The following is a 16,570-nucleotide window of genomic DNA, read 5'->3' on the forward strand; positions in this document are numbered from 1 at the left end:
GGAAGGACAAACAGATGGAGAGGCGACAGAAAAATGGGGTTGAGGCCAGTGAGAGGAAAAGGCTACTCTTCTCTCTCACCAGATGAGGAAAATGAGGGGGTAGCAGGGAGCGAGAGATAACAGGGAGGACCGGAGAAGAGGGAAAAAAAAGAAGGGATGAGATTAGAGGATAAGCAGAGATCATCCCTCCATTGTTAAAAGGATGGAAAAAAGAGACCCTCCCTAGCCTTTCTCTATTTTCATCCCCCTGTACCTCTTTTTTTTTTTTCTCACATGCTTTGTTTTGACCATTGTGGGGAGCTTGAAGTAGATGGAGGGATGGCGGTGAAAGCAAGAGATAACATTGCTCCGTCCTGTTATGTATCCCTCTTTTCCTCTCATCTCTCCACCTCTCCACCTTTTCTATCCATCTCCCCCTCGTTGTGGTGCTCCACCTGTGAAATGCAGAGGATGCTGGATGGAGAGGAAGATGGAGAGACAAAGAGACGACGGGAGGGAGGGAGGTTTGGAATCAGAGAGGGGGGTAGAGCCTCACAACATTAGCATGCTGAGAGTGTCAGCACTCTCCTCTTTTTCTCTCCCTCCATCCCCATCCCTCTCTCCATCCCTCCCTCTGTCTCTTTCTCCTCACTGGTCACTGCAATTATACCATCAAAACACTCCAGGCTGAGAGCATAATAGCTTCCCCCTATGTGTGTGTGTGTGTCTGTTTCGGTGTGTTATCATGAGAGATCAAAAGAAAGAGACGCGTGTGTGTGTGTGCGTGTGTGTTTGTGCATAATTTAGTGGCATACATGGTGCATTACGTGTGCATGTATGACATGAAGGGCAGCTGTTGGTGTGTGTGCCAACACTGGATTTGCAGCATGTGTGGGTGCACTAGAGAGAGAGAGAGAGACAGACAGAAAGAGAGAGAGAGAGAGTGTGTGTGTGTGTGTTTAAAGTATCGCTTTGAGTCCTACCTGCTACAAAAACTGCTTCTTCAACCTCTGACCACTCACACTCTGAAGAGACCCACTTTACATGTGTGTGTGTGTGTGTGTGTGTGTGTGTGTGTGTGTGTGTGTGTGCGCGTGGGTCTGCCGACTTTCTATTTACACCGCTCGCAACTGGCTCGCACTAATGGACGCACGCAGGCATGCAGCCATGGCTCGGAGACACAAACCGTTATGACCTACATGCCCAATGGGTCATCATTAAGCCAAACAGCACACTGTGACACCTTCGGCTGTCCACACACACACGCCCGCCATCCCTCGCGCTGTTTTTCTTTCTGTTCCCTCAACTTCCTCTGTCCCGCCTGTCTTCCGCCCTCTCTGTCTTCCTCTTTCTCTCTCTCTCTCTCTCTCTATCTTTTTGTCTGTAGCACTAACACACACACACACTCACTCACACAGCATCGCTCCTCCATGAGCTTGTTATTCCTCTCTGTCCGTTGGTTTCTCGCTGTCACCTTGCCCTCAGCTATTTGAGTACACTTCTGTCTCTCGCACTCCCTCCCATCTCTTTTTTCTCTCTCTCTCTCTCTCTCTCTCGCACATAAACATGCTCATTCTCTGTCCGTGTGTCCGCCTGGTCTCTGTGCTTCAGCACGTCGTCTCTCCGTTCTCCCTCTCCCTGTGGCCGTCCTGACACAAGTTATCGGTCTCTGAGCATCTTTTCCTCTCAGCCCGAATGCTGGATGAAAGAGCGTGACGGTTAATAATTTGTAAATTAAAAGGGGATGCATTTGATTTTGCAGCATAAAAGTAACTTGTATTCGTTTTCTAGATATTAGTCTCACTCAGATGGCAGAGGAAGAATCCAGAAAACAAAACATATGTTGCATTGTTCACACATTTTTGTAATTATCATGTAATTTTAATGATTCTATTCTATTCTTTTGAATTCTTGACAAATGTCCATTGAGAAATCTCTGCTGGATAACCTCAAAGGTAATCGAGAATAAAAAATGTATGATGCACATGCATGTTTAATATGATAATCTTCACAGTTAACCTTTTTTCCTCTCGTCCTCGGATGAATTGTGTCTTTATTAGATTGTAAAGCGGCAGGTGTGACACGGCGGCACTGGACATTTAGTGTTTGTTGCGGCGATGCAGATGTCTTATTTAGCCACTTTAAAAAAAAAAACAACCCTGAAATTATCAAAAGTCAGAAAAGAGTGAGGCAGTACACTTCATTTTTTTTTTCTTTTGAAAGTCTTTGCTGCAGTTGTATCGACTAAATCCTTCACAGGCAGTGAACTTTGGTCTTCCTGGGGTTTGTCATTGAAATCTGGGTGGGAGAGAAAATAAAAGTTCCTCTGTATGATAACCAGGCCGAGTTAAACGGGGCTGATCGTCCTCTGTCGGGCTGTCACTCTGACTGGCCTCTTTGACACTGAAAACACTCATTTGACCTCCTGTTAATATGAAAGTATTGATTAATGCGGCTTTAATTGGGGTTTTAAATCTCTCCTCCTTGCACTCCTGCCCACTGCCCCCCCCGACTCTCTGTCTCCCTCCCTCCCCCCTCCAGCACTCTCTCATAAGTGAATCGATGAACATACACTTTATGCCATTTATTGATCCCTTCATATCTATCTGTCCTCACCCCCTCCTGTTCTTTCCCTCTCTGCTCCTCTGTTTCATACCCAGCTCTCTCCCCCCCCATCCCCTTTTTCTCACCCCCTCTGTCTCCCCTTTGAATTTATAATCTCTTTTCTCTCTCTTTCTCTCCCTCTGTCAGTCCCTTTCTCTTTATATCTCTCGCTCTGGGATATCCTATTTATATGGCTGGCACCTTCATGCTTCCACTGAAGTGTGTATGTGTGTGTATGTGTGTGTGTGAGAGAGAGAGTGTTTGATGTTAGTCTAAGTGGTTAACATAATATAAGCCCTCAGAGAGATGACGTTCGGGCACTCACACACGCGCGCGCACACACAATTTTAGGCTTTTTGGTGGGCTTTTCTCCGAACAATTTGTGCTTTTTAGTATTCTCCGGCTTGCGCCGCGGATCCATGTATTATCTATCAATTGCATTCTCCCACTCTGCCACTCGGTCCAAACACACGCACACACCTTTGTTCCTCAACAGCCTTCCTAGAATGACAAAAAACCCAGCATTATCTTTTGTTATTTATTATTGCAGATGGAGCCATCATTTCATGACCTTGCCGTCTCTATTCCTCCTCCCTCCACATATGTTTTTATTTATCCAGACCGCTTTCTCTCTTTCCTGCCCTCCACTCCTCTCCGCATGTTTATGTTTATTCAGAATCGTCTCCCTCTTTCTCCCCCCCCTCTCTCTCTCTCTCTCTCTGCCCCCACCCCTCTCTCTCTCCCTCTGTACCCATGTGTCCAGCTTTTGTTACCAGCCTTGTTTCCATAACAACTGCGACCTTTCACTCAGTGCATAACCATTTTTAATCAGAAGTGGAGAAAGACCGGGATGAGATGAGACAGAGAGGGAGTGGAGGAGGAGGAGGAGGAGGAGGAGGAGGGGGAGGCTAAGTGGGAAAGGGGGGGGGGGGCGCGTTACTCAGGTGATGCAGCAAATAAATGAGAACATCAACAACAACAACAACAAAAAGATTCTCACGGAGAGATAAGTGAAGGAAGCCGGTGAATGGAATGGACTCTGCTCTGGAAACTGGCCGCTGGCCTCACGCTGAGATCATGTGAACAGGGTTTAAATTAGCAGCACACTGTGCAACAGGTAACTCGCTGAGGCCAGTCAGGCAGACGTGTTTTCCTGAAATTAGAATGTCTCTGTCATTAGAGCACCGCAGTGAGAGTAAATGAACCCGAAATTGTCCATTATCATACACCGAACAAGAGTACGTTGATTATGTTGCTTTTTTTTTTTTCAATCCTATAATAATCAATTACATTCTTGTTGCTTTTAATTTCCTAAAACACTCATTACATATTTCACATTTCTGCAGTGTAAGTCATAGTTTGGGTTGTGTAATGAATAATGGGACACTTGTTTCAGAGTGAGTATAAAAGTTTAACAGCTCATGGCTTCCTCCAAACTTGTCATCAAAGATTTAAGTAACTTAAGTAAAACAGAAGTGAAAAGTCAATTTAACTTTATCTATGACTCAATGAATAATCCTTTCATTGAGCAGAGAGGCTGCGGATTATCGTAAACTGGTCCGTTTGAGTTTCATTGCTGATTCACAAAGAAGACTCCTGTGTGAAAGATAAAGCTGTTAATGAACAACTGGGAGACTTTTTTGTGTTGAAAGTAACATTTGTGATCTGTGAAAATGTGCTGCTGGGAGATCAGGACTCAAATATTGTGGCAGAAGGAATGAAACATTAGCTTAATATTTAATAATTACTGCACATACTTTCATTATTATGTGACTGTTATTAATTTTTTTTTTCATAATGTAGATACATTCTAAAACTGTCACACATTCTAAAACTGTCAAACATTTCAAAACTTGTCCAAGTTAAACTCATGAGTTAATTGAAAAGGAATCATTGGCGCGCGCGCGTGTGTGTCTGTGTGAGTGCGCGCGCATGCTGGGGGTCATGCCAGCATGGGAGGGATCGGACCGTTAAGTGGACAGCTCTCCAGTCCCGCGCGCCCGCCCACCGCGCTCCTCTCCACACACACCGGCAGCAGCAGCGCGTCAGGTTGATGCCAGCCAGCCAGCGGATAGATGGAGGGGAGGGGGCAGCACACACACACACACACACACACACTCACACTCACACACACAAAACAACAAAAAAACTGCACGGTGACACACAACTGGAGTAAAGAGGAGGCGTTTGATGAGTGAGAGTCGAACTGAGAGAGTTACCGAGCGCAGGGGGAGGAGAGCCGGGAGAACAGCCGGAGCCCCGCCGCCGCCGCCGCCGCTGGCTGGCCGCTCTCTGCCCGCGCTGCCGGTGTCCGAGGCCCGTCCGGTGTCTGCTGGAGACACCCAGCCGAGACCGAGCGCTCGGGCACGGCCGCTTGGACTGACGGACACCGCTGGAGCGCGCCGCGCTGTTCAGTGAGTTCATCTTTCTTTATTCTGTTTTCTCTTAACTTCACGCTGGTTTCCAGAAGCTCCGTCTCTTTACCTGTTTTGTCTTCTCGTTCGTACTGCGACATTATTAGACCGCCGCTGCCAATTAGTCACAGGACGCGGCGGGGGCGCGCCCGTGCGTGCACGTACACTCACTCACAGTTGAAACTGACAGCGCGCGCGCGCGCGCGCATGTGGATTCCTCTCGCGTGGCAGAGCCGGCAGATGTTGCCACGCGGAGGCTTCAAACGTTATATAAATTATTCAAAGTGACTTTACATTAAGCTGTGCACGTGATAGATAGATAGATAGATAGATAGATAGATAGATAGATAGATAGATAGATAGATAGATAGATAGATATTACGTGGCATAATAAATAATTTAAATAATGTAGATAATTATAATTGTTTCGTTTTATCCTACTCTGTATTTATTCCTGAAATGTTCCTCTTTTGAGTAGCATAGTATTAAAAAATAACACATTTGTATGCGTCATGTATATGATAATCTACTTATATTCCCCCCCCCCCCCCCAAAAAAAAAAAAAAAAATAATTTTTTTGTAAATTTGTCCTGATAAGCTCATGTTTAAGATATTCAGTGTATGCTGTGGCAACCTGTTGGCCTTCTTAGAGTCATGCTCAGTGGCACTTAATGGAAAATGCATCATAAATAAGGGCTGTCACTCACTGCAGTTCAAAAGCGCCTCTAGCCCAATTTGATCTCCAGTGGACTGTAGCAGTATGCTAGCACTATTAATCACAACTATTTAAAATGTTTCTCTTAGTTTTTTGTTGTGAAGAAGTTCGAGTATTATATAAAAATCCTTCTTTTTAAAAATATCCTGAAAAAGAATGAAAAATAGTTGGAATTTCAGCGTTATGTCATCTTATGCTTCCTCCTGGTGGAAAATACCGTGGCATGTTCAACAGAAGGTGTCCTCAATTCATTGTGTGTCTTTTTTTTCATTTGCATTTTTTTGCACTCAAAACACAACTGATGATTTGTCCTGTCATTATTTCACCCCCCCCCCCCCCCCCCCCCCCCCCCCCATATGACTGAAAGATCTAAAATTGCATCTTCCACAATGTTTCTCTGCAGGCTACTGTTCCCAGCGCAGCCTATTCCTGCAGCATAAAGCATGTTTTCACAAATTCACCATCACAGGATGGACTTGATGCTAATGCCACTTCTCCATCAGTAAGACAGTGAGCTTTCTCCTCTGTACTGGCTCCAGTTAAATTACAAACCATTTCGATTTTTCTTATTGTACTATAAAATTGAACTTTCCTGCTTCCTTTTCACACTTTGCGTGATCGTCCCTCAGGCTAAAGTTGAGCCTTTGTGTGACCTATTTCGGCCTGTGGGCCTTTTCGTTTGGCACCGCTAAGGCATCAAGCAGCAATTTGTCTTTTTTTTGTCTCAGATCCATTTCACTCTTTTTAGTTTCCCAGTGCAGAGGCAGCTCCGACAGTCCAAGAGCACCATTCCTAAGCCTAATCTAGTGGTTAATAGCTTTCATTTTCATTGCTTAGTGTTCATATTTTGTGCAGCTTTCCACTGGCTTTGAAAAGCTAATCTGTCCCTGATATAAGCGCATTGGTTGGCTTGCCATCTGGGCAGTATTATAGTAGAGAGGAGAGGGCATTTGAATAATTGATATTTAGCTATTTATAGGAGGATTATTCTCTTCATGTTGCCTCTGGGGGGGCTATGCTCATATCCATCCATCTATCTATCTATCAGTCTGAATATTTGGTGGTCAAATGACTTAACATCAGTTCACATAGTTGCTTCTCTGTGTGCATTTTGTGCAAGTATGTATTTTTTTTCCGCCTACTGTCCACCACTGTCAGTTTGTCCTCACATCTGTCCAGTTATCATCTGTCCATCTTTCTGCTCGCTGAGCTCCAGTGTATCCATCTGAAGTGGATTAGGGGTGTTATCAAAGCTAAGTAGGACTACTGTTCACACACACACACTCTCGCACATGCACACACTCCCACACACACACACACACACACACACACACACACACACACACACACCACGCACGTACACACACGCATGCACATACATGTGCTGCTCTCTCACTCCATTTCACTCCACAAGGACCATTGACCATTGTTAGCCCTCTCTCAAGCCTCGTTCGCTTTTGTGTGAAAGTGTTTGTGTGTGTGTGTGTGTGTGTGTGTGTGTGTGTGTGTGCGCGTGTGCGTGTGTGTGTGTGTGTGTGTTTGACAGTAAACACTCTGATCAAACAGTGCTTAACAAGCTGCCTGAACTGATAACAGAGAGAGGAGGAAGAGAGGATGAGAGAGAAATAGAGAGGAAGGAAAAAGGGGCATCAGGAGGGAGTGGAGGTTACACAAAAAAAAAGGGAACAGGCATGTGTGGCTTTGATCTTTGATCTCAATCGAGAAATGGACTGTTTCGCGAGCTTAATATTTAAAAGTCTCAACTTTACAAGCTTTTCCAGGTATTGTAAGGAGAACGTATAAATTACACGGATTGTTTTTAATAACCAGAGGATTCCAGTAACCACGGCTCGATATTTTTTTCCCCGTGCTTTATGCCAAGATCCACATTCAAACGCAGTTGCTTTCCTCCGTTTTGTCATCCTTATCTGCCACGATTGCGCTTTCTTAGACAGTGCTCATTCAACAGCAACAGGAAAGGCATCGCGAGGCGAGCAGGGCGATATGTGACAAAGATCACGAGCCAGATGTTCACCCAGGGCTCCTGCTGCACGTAGCCTGGCCCTGACATCCTCTTTCCCTCTGTCTTTCAACATCGCGCGGCTTCACTTTCTGTCGTATTTGAAAGCAGAGGATGATAATGTCAGCTCAATCTAATAACCACACAGAATTAGATGTTCGCTGTTGCCAAACCTGTTCTCTTAAGCCTTTATAGGACACTCATTAAAAATATAGACGAATAAAAAGTTAAATCACAGTTTGATTGAAGGATTTTTAAAGACCTAAACTGAATACATTTTGTGAGACAAAAAAAATGATTAAACTGACCAGAATAAATATTCATCTTTTTTTTCCAGCATACCAAGGTATTGAAATTAAATTGATCTCCTAATGAAAGGGATTGGCAAAATACTATTGAAATATAGTATGACATTCTATAATTTATTTGCTGTATTTCGAAAACAATTACACATTGCAGAGATTTTTACTTTTTTTTATTTCTATCTTGGATCAATCCATCGCACTGATTGAAATGATTTCATGGAAGACAAACAACAGAAGCATGTGGCCACTGTGCTGGACGTAACACTGCTGCCACTGCTTGTGTTTTTCAGGACCTCACTGCTCTTTTCCATTGCTATCAGCGTGGAAGTGGCTGCGTCCCGCGATAGACCAGTGGCCTGTTTTGCTGCCCAAGTAAGTCGACATCATGTCACATCGCTGTGTGCATCAGCTCTTTGTCTGATTTCCTTCCAGTGTATTTGCGAAGGCCGTGCAGAGGTATTGAGTATTGAAATCAGCTTCAATGGCCTTGTCATCCAAGTATGAAATAGCACAAATTTTCGTAGTTGTATATCTGTCCCTGAGATTTATGTAACTCAGTAATTATAATAATTTTCATGGGAACCTCAACACCTTTTTTATATTTGGGTATATTGTTCTTTAGATACTTTTTTTTTTTGCTGTATTCTATTTATTTTTTCACTGTATTTAATTACGAAATGAGGACTGCAGCTTCAAATGGTTTCTGCTACCATGACAATGAAACATTCTGATTTTGATTGAAAAAAAAAAACTTAAAAGTGATTTATTAAGACTTTTAATTAGTGTACAGTGAATGCATCTGCTCTTCTCTGATTCTTTCGTCGGTGTGAATTTTCTTTCACATAAATGTTCCCACCTCCTCCCCACCCTCTCTTTTTCTCCACAGCCATGGATTCGCCCACAGACCTTTTCGATGACTCCGCTGCCCAGATACACACTTTTGGTCCCGCTCTAAACTCCACAGACCTCCCGGGAGTTCATCCTCAGGGGAGCTCCGGCCGGCCCACCCCTCCCTTTCGGCCCCCCGGCTTCCCGCTCATCCATCATCTCCTCCAGCCGGGCGGAGGATCCCGGAGGATCGGAGGGCTCCTTAACGCAAACCTCAACATGCACAGACACCTGGAGGATGGAAACTTCGAGGAGGACGAAGGACAGAGGAATGGGGAGCAAAGGGGGGAAGGGGAAGAGGAGGGCGGGATGGAGGGGGAGGACCTACTGGGGGCGAAGAAGAGGTGCAATGATGCCGCCCTCGCCGCCGAATGGAGTCAGGATATCTTAAAAGTGAAGAGGATGAAGCTGGAGAGTCGACAGAGGGTGGAGGACGGAGAGAATGAGGAGGTGGGGAAGAGGCGTGAGGCAGGGAGGGAAGGGAGGAGGAGAGAGAGGGAGGAACTGAAGGAGCAGCTGGAGGAGGCCAGGGAGAGACTGAAGGCCCTGCAGGAGAAAGTGTGGAAGGCCTTCGGGGAGAAGCACATCGCCGAGGAGGAAAAGAAGAGGAAGCACGGCGGTGGAGACGGCGGCAGAGTGGAGAGAGACGTCGGGATGATGGAGGAGGAGGACATCACCGAGGTGATGTACGACGAGGAGGACATGGACGGAAGGGAACTAGAAAAGGAATCGTTCTCCCTCCTCACTGACTCCACTTTTGAGAACTTCCAAAAGCAGAAAGAAGAGGTGCAGAAAGACAGGGACAGGGGGGCGGAGAGGGGGAGGAGAGGGGGGCTGCACTTCGATGGCCTGATGGAGGGCTCGGGGTTGTGGCTGGACTCGGGCGGGCTGGTGAGGGGAGACTGGGATGCGGGGCTGGAGGATGACGGCGAGGAGGGGGGCCAGAAGTTCGCCCAGGCGCTGAAGCTGGAGCTGGGCAGCGCCGTGGCCCGAGTCATCGACCGCGTTCTCCGCCTCTACACGGAGATGACGGATTTCACGCCGTCCTCCCCTTCCGACGCCATCTCCTTCCTCCCGTCGGATCCGGGGAACGACGGGGGGAAGGACCGGGGCGGGGTGTGGGTGGGGCTGCTGACCAGAGGACGGCAGGAGGAGGCGGCGAGGAGCAAGGAGGAGAAAGCCGGAGCGCAGGAGCGAGACCGAGAGAAGCACAAGATGACCAACGGCGGCGCCCTGCCGCCCGGGCCGCCGCACCGCCCCGACCCAACCGACCTCTCCATGCCGCTGACCGTCCAGAGGTCACCCGACACCCGGAAGGCGTACCAGCTCCTGGGCCCGCCTCTGTCCGCCCACCTCAACCCCTCCCACCCAAACCTGTCCCTGCACCACCCCTCTCTGCCCCGCCCCCCTCCTCTCTCCCACCCCTCCCTCCTCCCCCCGGCCTCGCAAGCCAAGGACCCCTCCTCCTCCTCCTCCTCCTCCTTCCACCAGTCTTCATCCTCCTCCTCGTCCTCCTCGTCCTCCTACCCGGCGCCGCCCCCTCCCCCTCCGCCGCCGCCCCCGCCGCTCCCCCTCCCGCTGCTCCACTACTCCATGCAGCAGCTCTTCTCGCGCTCGCTCCACCACCCCCAGCTCCCTCACCTCCCCCCGTCCCGCAAGGACTACCTGAACGCCGACCCCTTCCTGGAGTTCTCGTCGCACCCGTCCTTCCCCCCGCTGCCCCTGCTCGGCCACCTGGACCCGTCGCTCGCGCGCCACGCGCACGGCGGCAGGGAGAGGGGGGTGAGAGGAGACGGGGGCATGCGAGGAGTCGGAGGGATGGATGGAGGAGAGCTGTACCTGACGGCTGGAGGGATATCCTTTTATTTAAAACGACTGAGGTGTGTGTGTGTGTGTGTGTGTGTGTGTGTGTGTGTGTGTGTGTGTGTGTGTGTGTGTGTGTTTAAAAGGGAACATGTATCTCCTTGACTGCTCCATACACCCAGGAGGGCTTGTCTCCATGTCACCTGAAGAAAGCCAAGCTCATGTTCTTCTACACGCGCTACCCCAGCTCCAACACGCTGAAAACCTACTTTCCCGATGTCAAGGTGTGTGTTCCTCATCAGTGTGTCCCTGAAACAGCAGGTTTTCCCTGAAAAATATCCAAAATATACATGAGCCAGTGTTCAAAGTTTTCGAATAGTTAAACCAAGCATACAAAAAAATAATCTTTTTTGTTTTGAACATTATAAATTATGACATATCTTCAGCTTTTAGGAATTACATTTTTTTATTGATTGTAGATCTTTTTTTTTTTTAAGTTTTGTTCATTTAAATATTGATTTTTTTTTTAAATATACATGATATCCAGGAAATCACTTTGTGTATGTATGATTTTTTTTCCCTTGGAATTATGTAAAAATTCAGAAAATGCATATAAGATTTAACTACAGTGAAAAAAAACTGAGGAGCACTGGACTGCAGAGACAATATTAATTGAACGTGTTGTTTTGACAGAGAAATGGGAATTCAACCAGGGGGTATTAATTACAAGGCGACTACTTAAATACTTTAAATACATTTCACCACATGCACTTGCAAAAAAAGAGGTTCAATTAAATCTACTCACTCAATATTTTTTTACACTGTTTTCTGCATGATTTAACAATCTGAGGTGTTTAAGAAAGACACCTCGGATATGAATACGGTGTCATCCACATTCATCCACTGTTTAATGTATCTTATGGAAAGAATTGATCAACCATCCATTTTGTGACATTTAAACCAAAAATGGTGAAATCGCTAAATCAATGCTGCTGTGGTGAAACTGATTTTCATGGCCCTGAAGAAAGAAGACCAAGTGTTCCCTCTGCTGGAGAGGACACAGCTCGGCTCATCCAGTCGTTCGGCAGCTTAGATCTGACTCCACGTTTTAATGGTAGACGCATGTCAGCACTGATCACATGGAATGGACGGTGGATTTATCAAACAATGTGGAAGTAGAGAAGAAAAAGGCACAAATTAAGAAGGATCACTTTTAGGTTTTCCTGTTTGGATTGCACAGTGTGTGCCCTTAAGGGTCAGAGCACAAGTGGCGAGTACTGAGTGTGTATCCTGGTCCACATTATATCAACTGAACCACTACCTCGACATAACTTGATGTTTTCTGTATTTGTGAGATTCTGCATTCATACAAATGGAAAGTGTGCCACCACAAATAATGAAGCTTGGCCCGTACGGGGATCGAACCCGCGACCTTGGCGTTATTAGCACCACGCTCTAACCAACTGAGCTAACCGGCCATGTGCAATGATCACTGGAGGGGGTGGATTGTGGGCGGAGCTTACACCACCCGCTTGCTTAGCTTCATATAATAATTTCACTTATTCTGAATATTCTGCTTTTATCTAAGTGATTTCTCGCCGTCTTAGTATGCAATCATGACTGCTCACTGAAATCTTCTCTTCTCTTATTGCCCACACCTGCTGGCTTTCTCTCCGGCCGGCCGCCATCCAGTTCAACCGCTGTGTGACCTCCCAGATGATTAAATGGTTCAGCAACTTCAGAGAGTTCTTCTACATCCAGATGGAGCGATTTGCACGCCAGGCTGTCCGCGAGGCTCTCACCCGGTCCGTTTGGGTTGGCTTTGGTCTCTGCATTGTGAATTCCTGCCTGACGGTCACTTGTTACCCGTGATCCGTCAGCCTTAGAAATTCTGTTTGTGGTTTGTCAAATAATAAACCAGTTTACACAGTTTTCTTTTACATCATGGTTCAGTTTAAAAATTATCCTTCTATTTGTGTGTGTGTGTGTGTGTGTGTTACCCAGTGATGGTGCACCTCGTCTGAACCGAGAGAGTCAGCTGCGAGTGGGCCGCGATACAGAGCTTTACCGCATACTGAACATGCACTACAACAAGAGTAACATCTACCAGGTGAGAAGATGTGTTTTACTGTCATTTCGGTCCAAATGTAGTCAATTGTCTGAACAATCCGCAACCCAATAGAATGAGTTATAACTGCTCAGTAAAATCACTAAACATTCATGATGAAATTGATCTGTAATAACGGACTTGCTACGTTTTTATTGTTATCAATTGCCAACAACTTTTCAACGAAAACACCTCTGAAGGAGTTCACACATTATTATGGAACACTCAGAGTTTATAACCCAAATAAAGAGAATCTTCCAAAAGAGTTAGCTGTGCAAAAGTTGGCTAATTAGAGGACTAGTTGAGTTCGCTGTTTTAGTTTCTGCACTTTTGTGTTAATCACATGGAAAAAATAAGTCCCATACTTTTTAGTATTGTCTGAAAGTTGCAAATATAAGCAAAATGTGAAAATGTTCAAACTTTAGGCAGCATAGTGAATATAAAGATTATTAAATACAAATATCTGCAGAATTGCTCCTAACTTTATATTTAGGCTAATGCTACAGATTTAGTAACAGAAAATTTATTATCTCTTGTACTTAATTTGCATTTTGTAGTGGCTATAATGAGTCGTGAAACTAATTACACTTTAGAATAATCAACATTTATTGAGTTACTGTATTATTGATCTTCGTGTGAATCTGTTTCAAATGTTGCCGTCTGGCATTAATTGATAAATACTGTAGTCAGTGTAAAGTGGTCTGAAATGTGTTGCTTCCTTTGCAAATGAAGGTTCAGTCATTCGGATGTACAAAGGTCTCTTTGTGACGAGTGTTCAAAAGTCAAGTGGCCCGTACGGGGATCGAACCCGCGACCTTGGCGTTATTAGCACCACGCTCTAACCAACTGAGCTAACCGGCCATACACAGACCACTAATAGAGCATCAATTGTGGGCGGAGCCTATTCTACTTATCAATTATACATAACGTTCTCCGTAATGAAGTTATCGAGAATAAAGGCGTAAATTCCCAGACTCTAGACGTTTTTATGTTAAAGTTCCTCAGCCCTGCGTCGGTCCCTCCCCTCCGCCTGTGTCCTGACTGTAGCTACCGGCCACCTGCAGAGCTTTGTGGGAACAGGTGCGATAATGCGACCAGCCGAAGTACGGACCCACTAAAGACAGCGCGCGCCTTTCTAAAGAGGCTGAATAATGAGTGAGCGCACCTGTGTGGGCGCTCTCTCCACGTAATGGCGTGCTGTAATGTTCCTCCAATGAAGGCTGCAGAGCTATTCGCTGCTCAGCAGCGCGCGCCCGCAGGAGCCTCAGGTTTATTTAACTGCAAGATTGAAACAGTTATGGCCGATATGCTAATTAAAACTGTGAAGCTTTTTTTTTTTTTTTCCTGTTGCAGATTGTGAGTAATTTGTGTGATATTGGTTCATGTAGTAGTTACATCTGATTGGAGGAAAGACTATCCAAGTGCTGATTTCCTGTTTCACACCTCAGGGACACCTTTCGATTGTCCCTAAGACACTCATAGCAGCTAACTCTGAGGGTTTATGGAGACAGAGAAAGCAATTAAACAAATAAATCTTATTTTTCATATACCGAGGCGTATTTATTTATTCCTGTCGATCTATGAATAGTGTTTGTGTAGCTGCCACATAAAAGCAATAACACGCTCGAGGTTGTGCTATTGTGCTGTTGGCTGTTGTTATTTTTGATTCTCGGCCTGCAGCCTTGTGCCTGCAGTCACAGCTGTGATGATTTTTTGAATAACAGTCGTCCCACTTGTGGAATAATACTTTATTCTTAGCATGAGTTACAAGGCTTTCTGCTCAGAAGCTTCCGGCGTCGGGGGCCTGAACCAGCCCAATCCCCTGCAGAATGACACAGCACTGTTTAAAAATGCATTTCTTTTCCATTAAAAATAACTCATTTTATTTAGTTTTACTTACTAGTGGTTGCAGTCAGCTTCTGTCTCTGTGTTGCAGGTTCCAGAGAGGTTCATCGAGGTGTCAGAGGTGGCTCTCAGAGAGTTCTACTCAGCCATCTGGACTGGGAGAGACAGCGACCCCTGCTGGAAGAAAGGGATCTATAAAATCATCTGTAAGCTGGACAGTCCTTTACCAGACGCGTTCAGGCTGCCCGGCTGTCCAGTTGGCTGATTTCCGAGCCGACTTCGTCTGGCTCATGCACGCGGATGCACCGATGCAAACCCAGATTCTACTTTACTCAAAGAACGGGAAATTTATTAGGCTGAAAGCAGTGAGACAAAAGAAGAAGAAGAAGCAAACACACACACACTCAAATCAACACACTTACACACACTCAACAACATGCTGAGTGCAGCGATCAGAGTCTTGTGACTGCACTTATGGAGGAACGTGACCATTGAATTGAAACGGACAGGACAGGAATTCCCTCTAAAAACATTCCTCAGCAGTCATCTGACCGGTGCGATCGCTCTGCCTCCACACACGCTGGACAAAACCATCATGCGATCAGGAGCTGCCGGCCTGGACTGTTTCACCCACAATCATGTCATGCAGTGATACAGGGCGCTGTGTGGCGGTGGCATTTCGGCATTTTCACATTTGTAAAAAGGGAGTCGACCCCACAGTCATATATCACACCTTCAGACAGATGACAAATGAGATAGTTATAAACACAGGGTCGCCTCATAGCCGCTTTGCATGGAGTAAAAACCAGAGAACTAAAGCACAATAGACCCGATTCAGTCATGACTGTTAGAAATGACCTTTCTTTCGTCGTTGCCTTGTGTGTGGTGACATCTGGTAACTGCTTTCCGACATCATGAGATCCACTCGACGAGCCAGGCTGGTTCACATGTTAGTAACGTTGCACAACTACGCATTTATTAGGTTTACTGTAAGATTTAAAAAAAGATACGGACATCGATCTGGTCAGTGGGTTACTTTTGCTTGTACATCAACCTCTCTGTTTGGTCTTGAATTGATCGCTTTTGTACATGACGGCTGAAAAGTAATCAAAGTGTAATTATGATTCTCTCCAGAGGGACAATATATTGAAATTTTAAAACTAGTGTTATGTTGTTTCTTGGATGTTACTCTTTATTGTTGACATATTTACTTTTTTGTATTCTTTTATTGTAACGCAGAACTAAATAGGCCACTTGCACAAATATATCAGTTTTCTGAGCACATCGAGGAAACGTTCACTGCATCTGCTGTATATCACCACTCTTTTAACTAATTACAGGGGTGGGTTCCTCATCATGAAAAATGACAACCCGCAACTATTTGTGATGTGTTTTCAAGTGCATGTTTCCTAGATTTGCATTTTGTATTGTACTCTGTTACGTTTGATCTGGCTGGGTTCTCTTTTTATAGTGTACATATTGTATTCTTCACTGTAGATCTGTGCCTCATTCCAACTTGACTGGACTTTGATGTTAAAAATTATCAGCGAATTAAAGTGATACTGCTCCTGTGTCGTGACGTTTGAATATCTGCTCACACACACACACACGCACGGCCGGCAGCCAGCACTAATGCCACCATGTTTTAAGCCTTTAATCTAACATGACTACCACAGTGACACATATACACACAGTCACACTGACACTAAGTGCTCAGATGATGGTTTTGTAAGAGGCTCAGCCCGGGACTAAGTCTAACCACCTGAGTGGGCCTCACACACACACACACACACACACACAGTTTCTTTGTCGTGTTTCCTCGTTTCTTTCCGGTTTGCGAGTCTTTTCGCATGAGTAAATGAAGATCCATGTTCCACTTTAAAAGCAGTT

The 16,570-nt window shown here is 45.6% G+C and overlaps 1 protein-coding gene and 2 non-coding genes across 3 annotated transcripts; 1 reads left to right on the plus strand and 2 right to left on the minus strand.

Annotated features, from left to right (window-relative positions):
- Nucleotides 1-4,732: 4,732 nt before the first annotated feature.
- prox3 (prospero homeobox 3) lies at nucleotides 4,733-16,247 on the plus strand. Its single transcript, XM_030120924.1, has 7 exons — nucleotides 4,733-4,997; nucleotides 8,328-8,409; nucleotides 8,924-10,779; nucleotides 10,905-11,012; nucleotides 12,421-12,533; nucleotides 12,733-12,838; nucleotides 14,772-16,247. The coding sequence occupies exons 3-7, from the start codon at nucleotides 8,926-8,928 to the stop codon at nucleotides 14,943-14,945; spliced, it is 2,355 nt and encodes a 784-aa protein (XP_029976784.1). The 5' UTR covers nucleotides 4,733-4,997; nucleotides 8,328-8,409; nucleotides 8,924-8,925; the 3' UTR covers nucleotides 14,946-16,247.
- On the minus strand, nucleotides 12,133-12,206 carry trnai-aau (transfer RNA isoleucine (anticodon AAU)). The gene has a single exon. It is a non-coding gene; the product is annotated as a tRNA-Ile (tRNA).
- On the minus strand, nucleotides 13,623-13,696 carry trnai-aau (transfer RNA isoleucine (anticodon AAU)). The gene has a single exon. It is a non-coding gene; the product is annotated as a tRNA-Ile (tRNA).
- Nucleotides 16,248-16,570: the final 323 nt, after the last annotated feature.

This window comes from Salarias fasciatus, chromosome 3 (assembly GCF_902148845.1).
Source record: "Salarias fasciatus chromosome 3, fSalaFa1.1, whole genome shotgun sequence".
Classification (NCBI taxonomy): Eukaryota; Metazoa; Chordata; class Actinopteri; order Blenniiformes; family Blenniidae; genus Salarias; species Salarias fasciatus.

Bases quoted from the DNA above. Each gene is read 5' to 3' on its own strand.
- prox3 (XM_030120924.1), top strand. From the start codon at position 8,926: ATGGATTCGCCCACAGACCTTTTCGATGACTCCGCTGCCCAGATACAC. The intron at 12,534-12,732 runs GTCCGTTTGGGT...TGTGTTACCCAG, and splicing joins GTCCGCGAGGCTCTCACCCG to TGATGGTGCACCTCGTCTGA. The intron at 12,839-14,771 runs GTGAGAAGATGT...TCTGTGTTGCAG, and splicing joins ACAAGAGTAACATCTACCAG to GTTCCAGAGAGGTTCATCGA.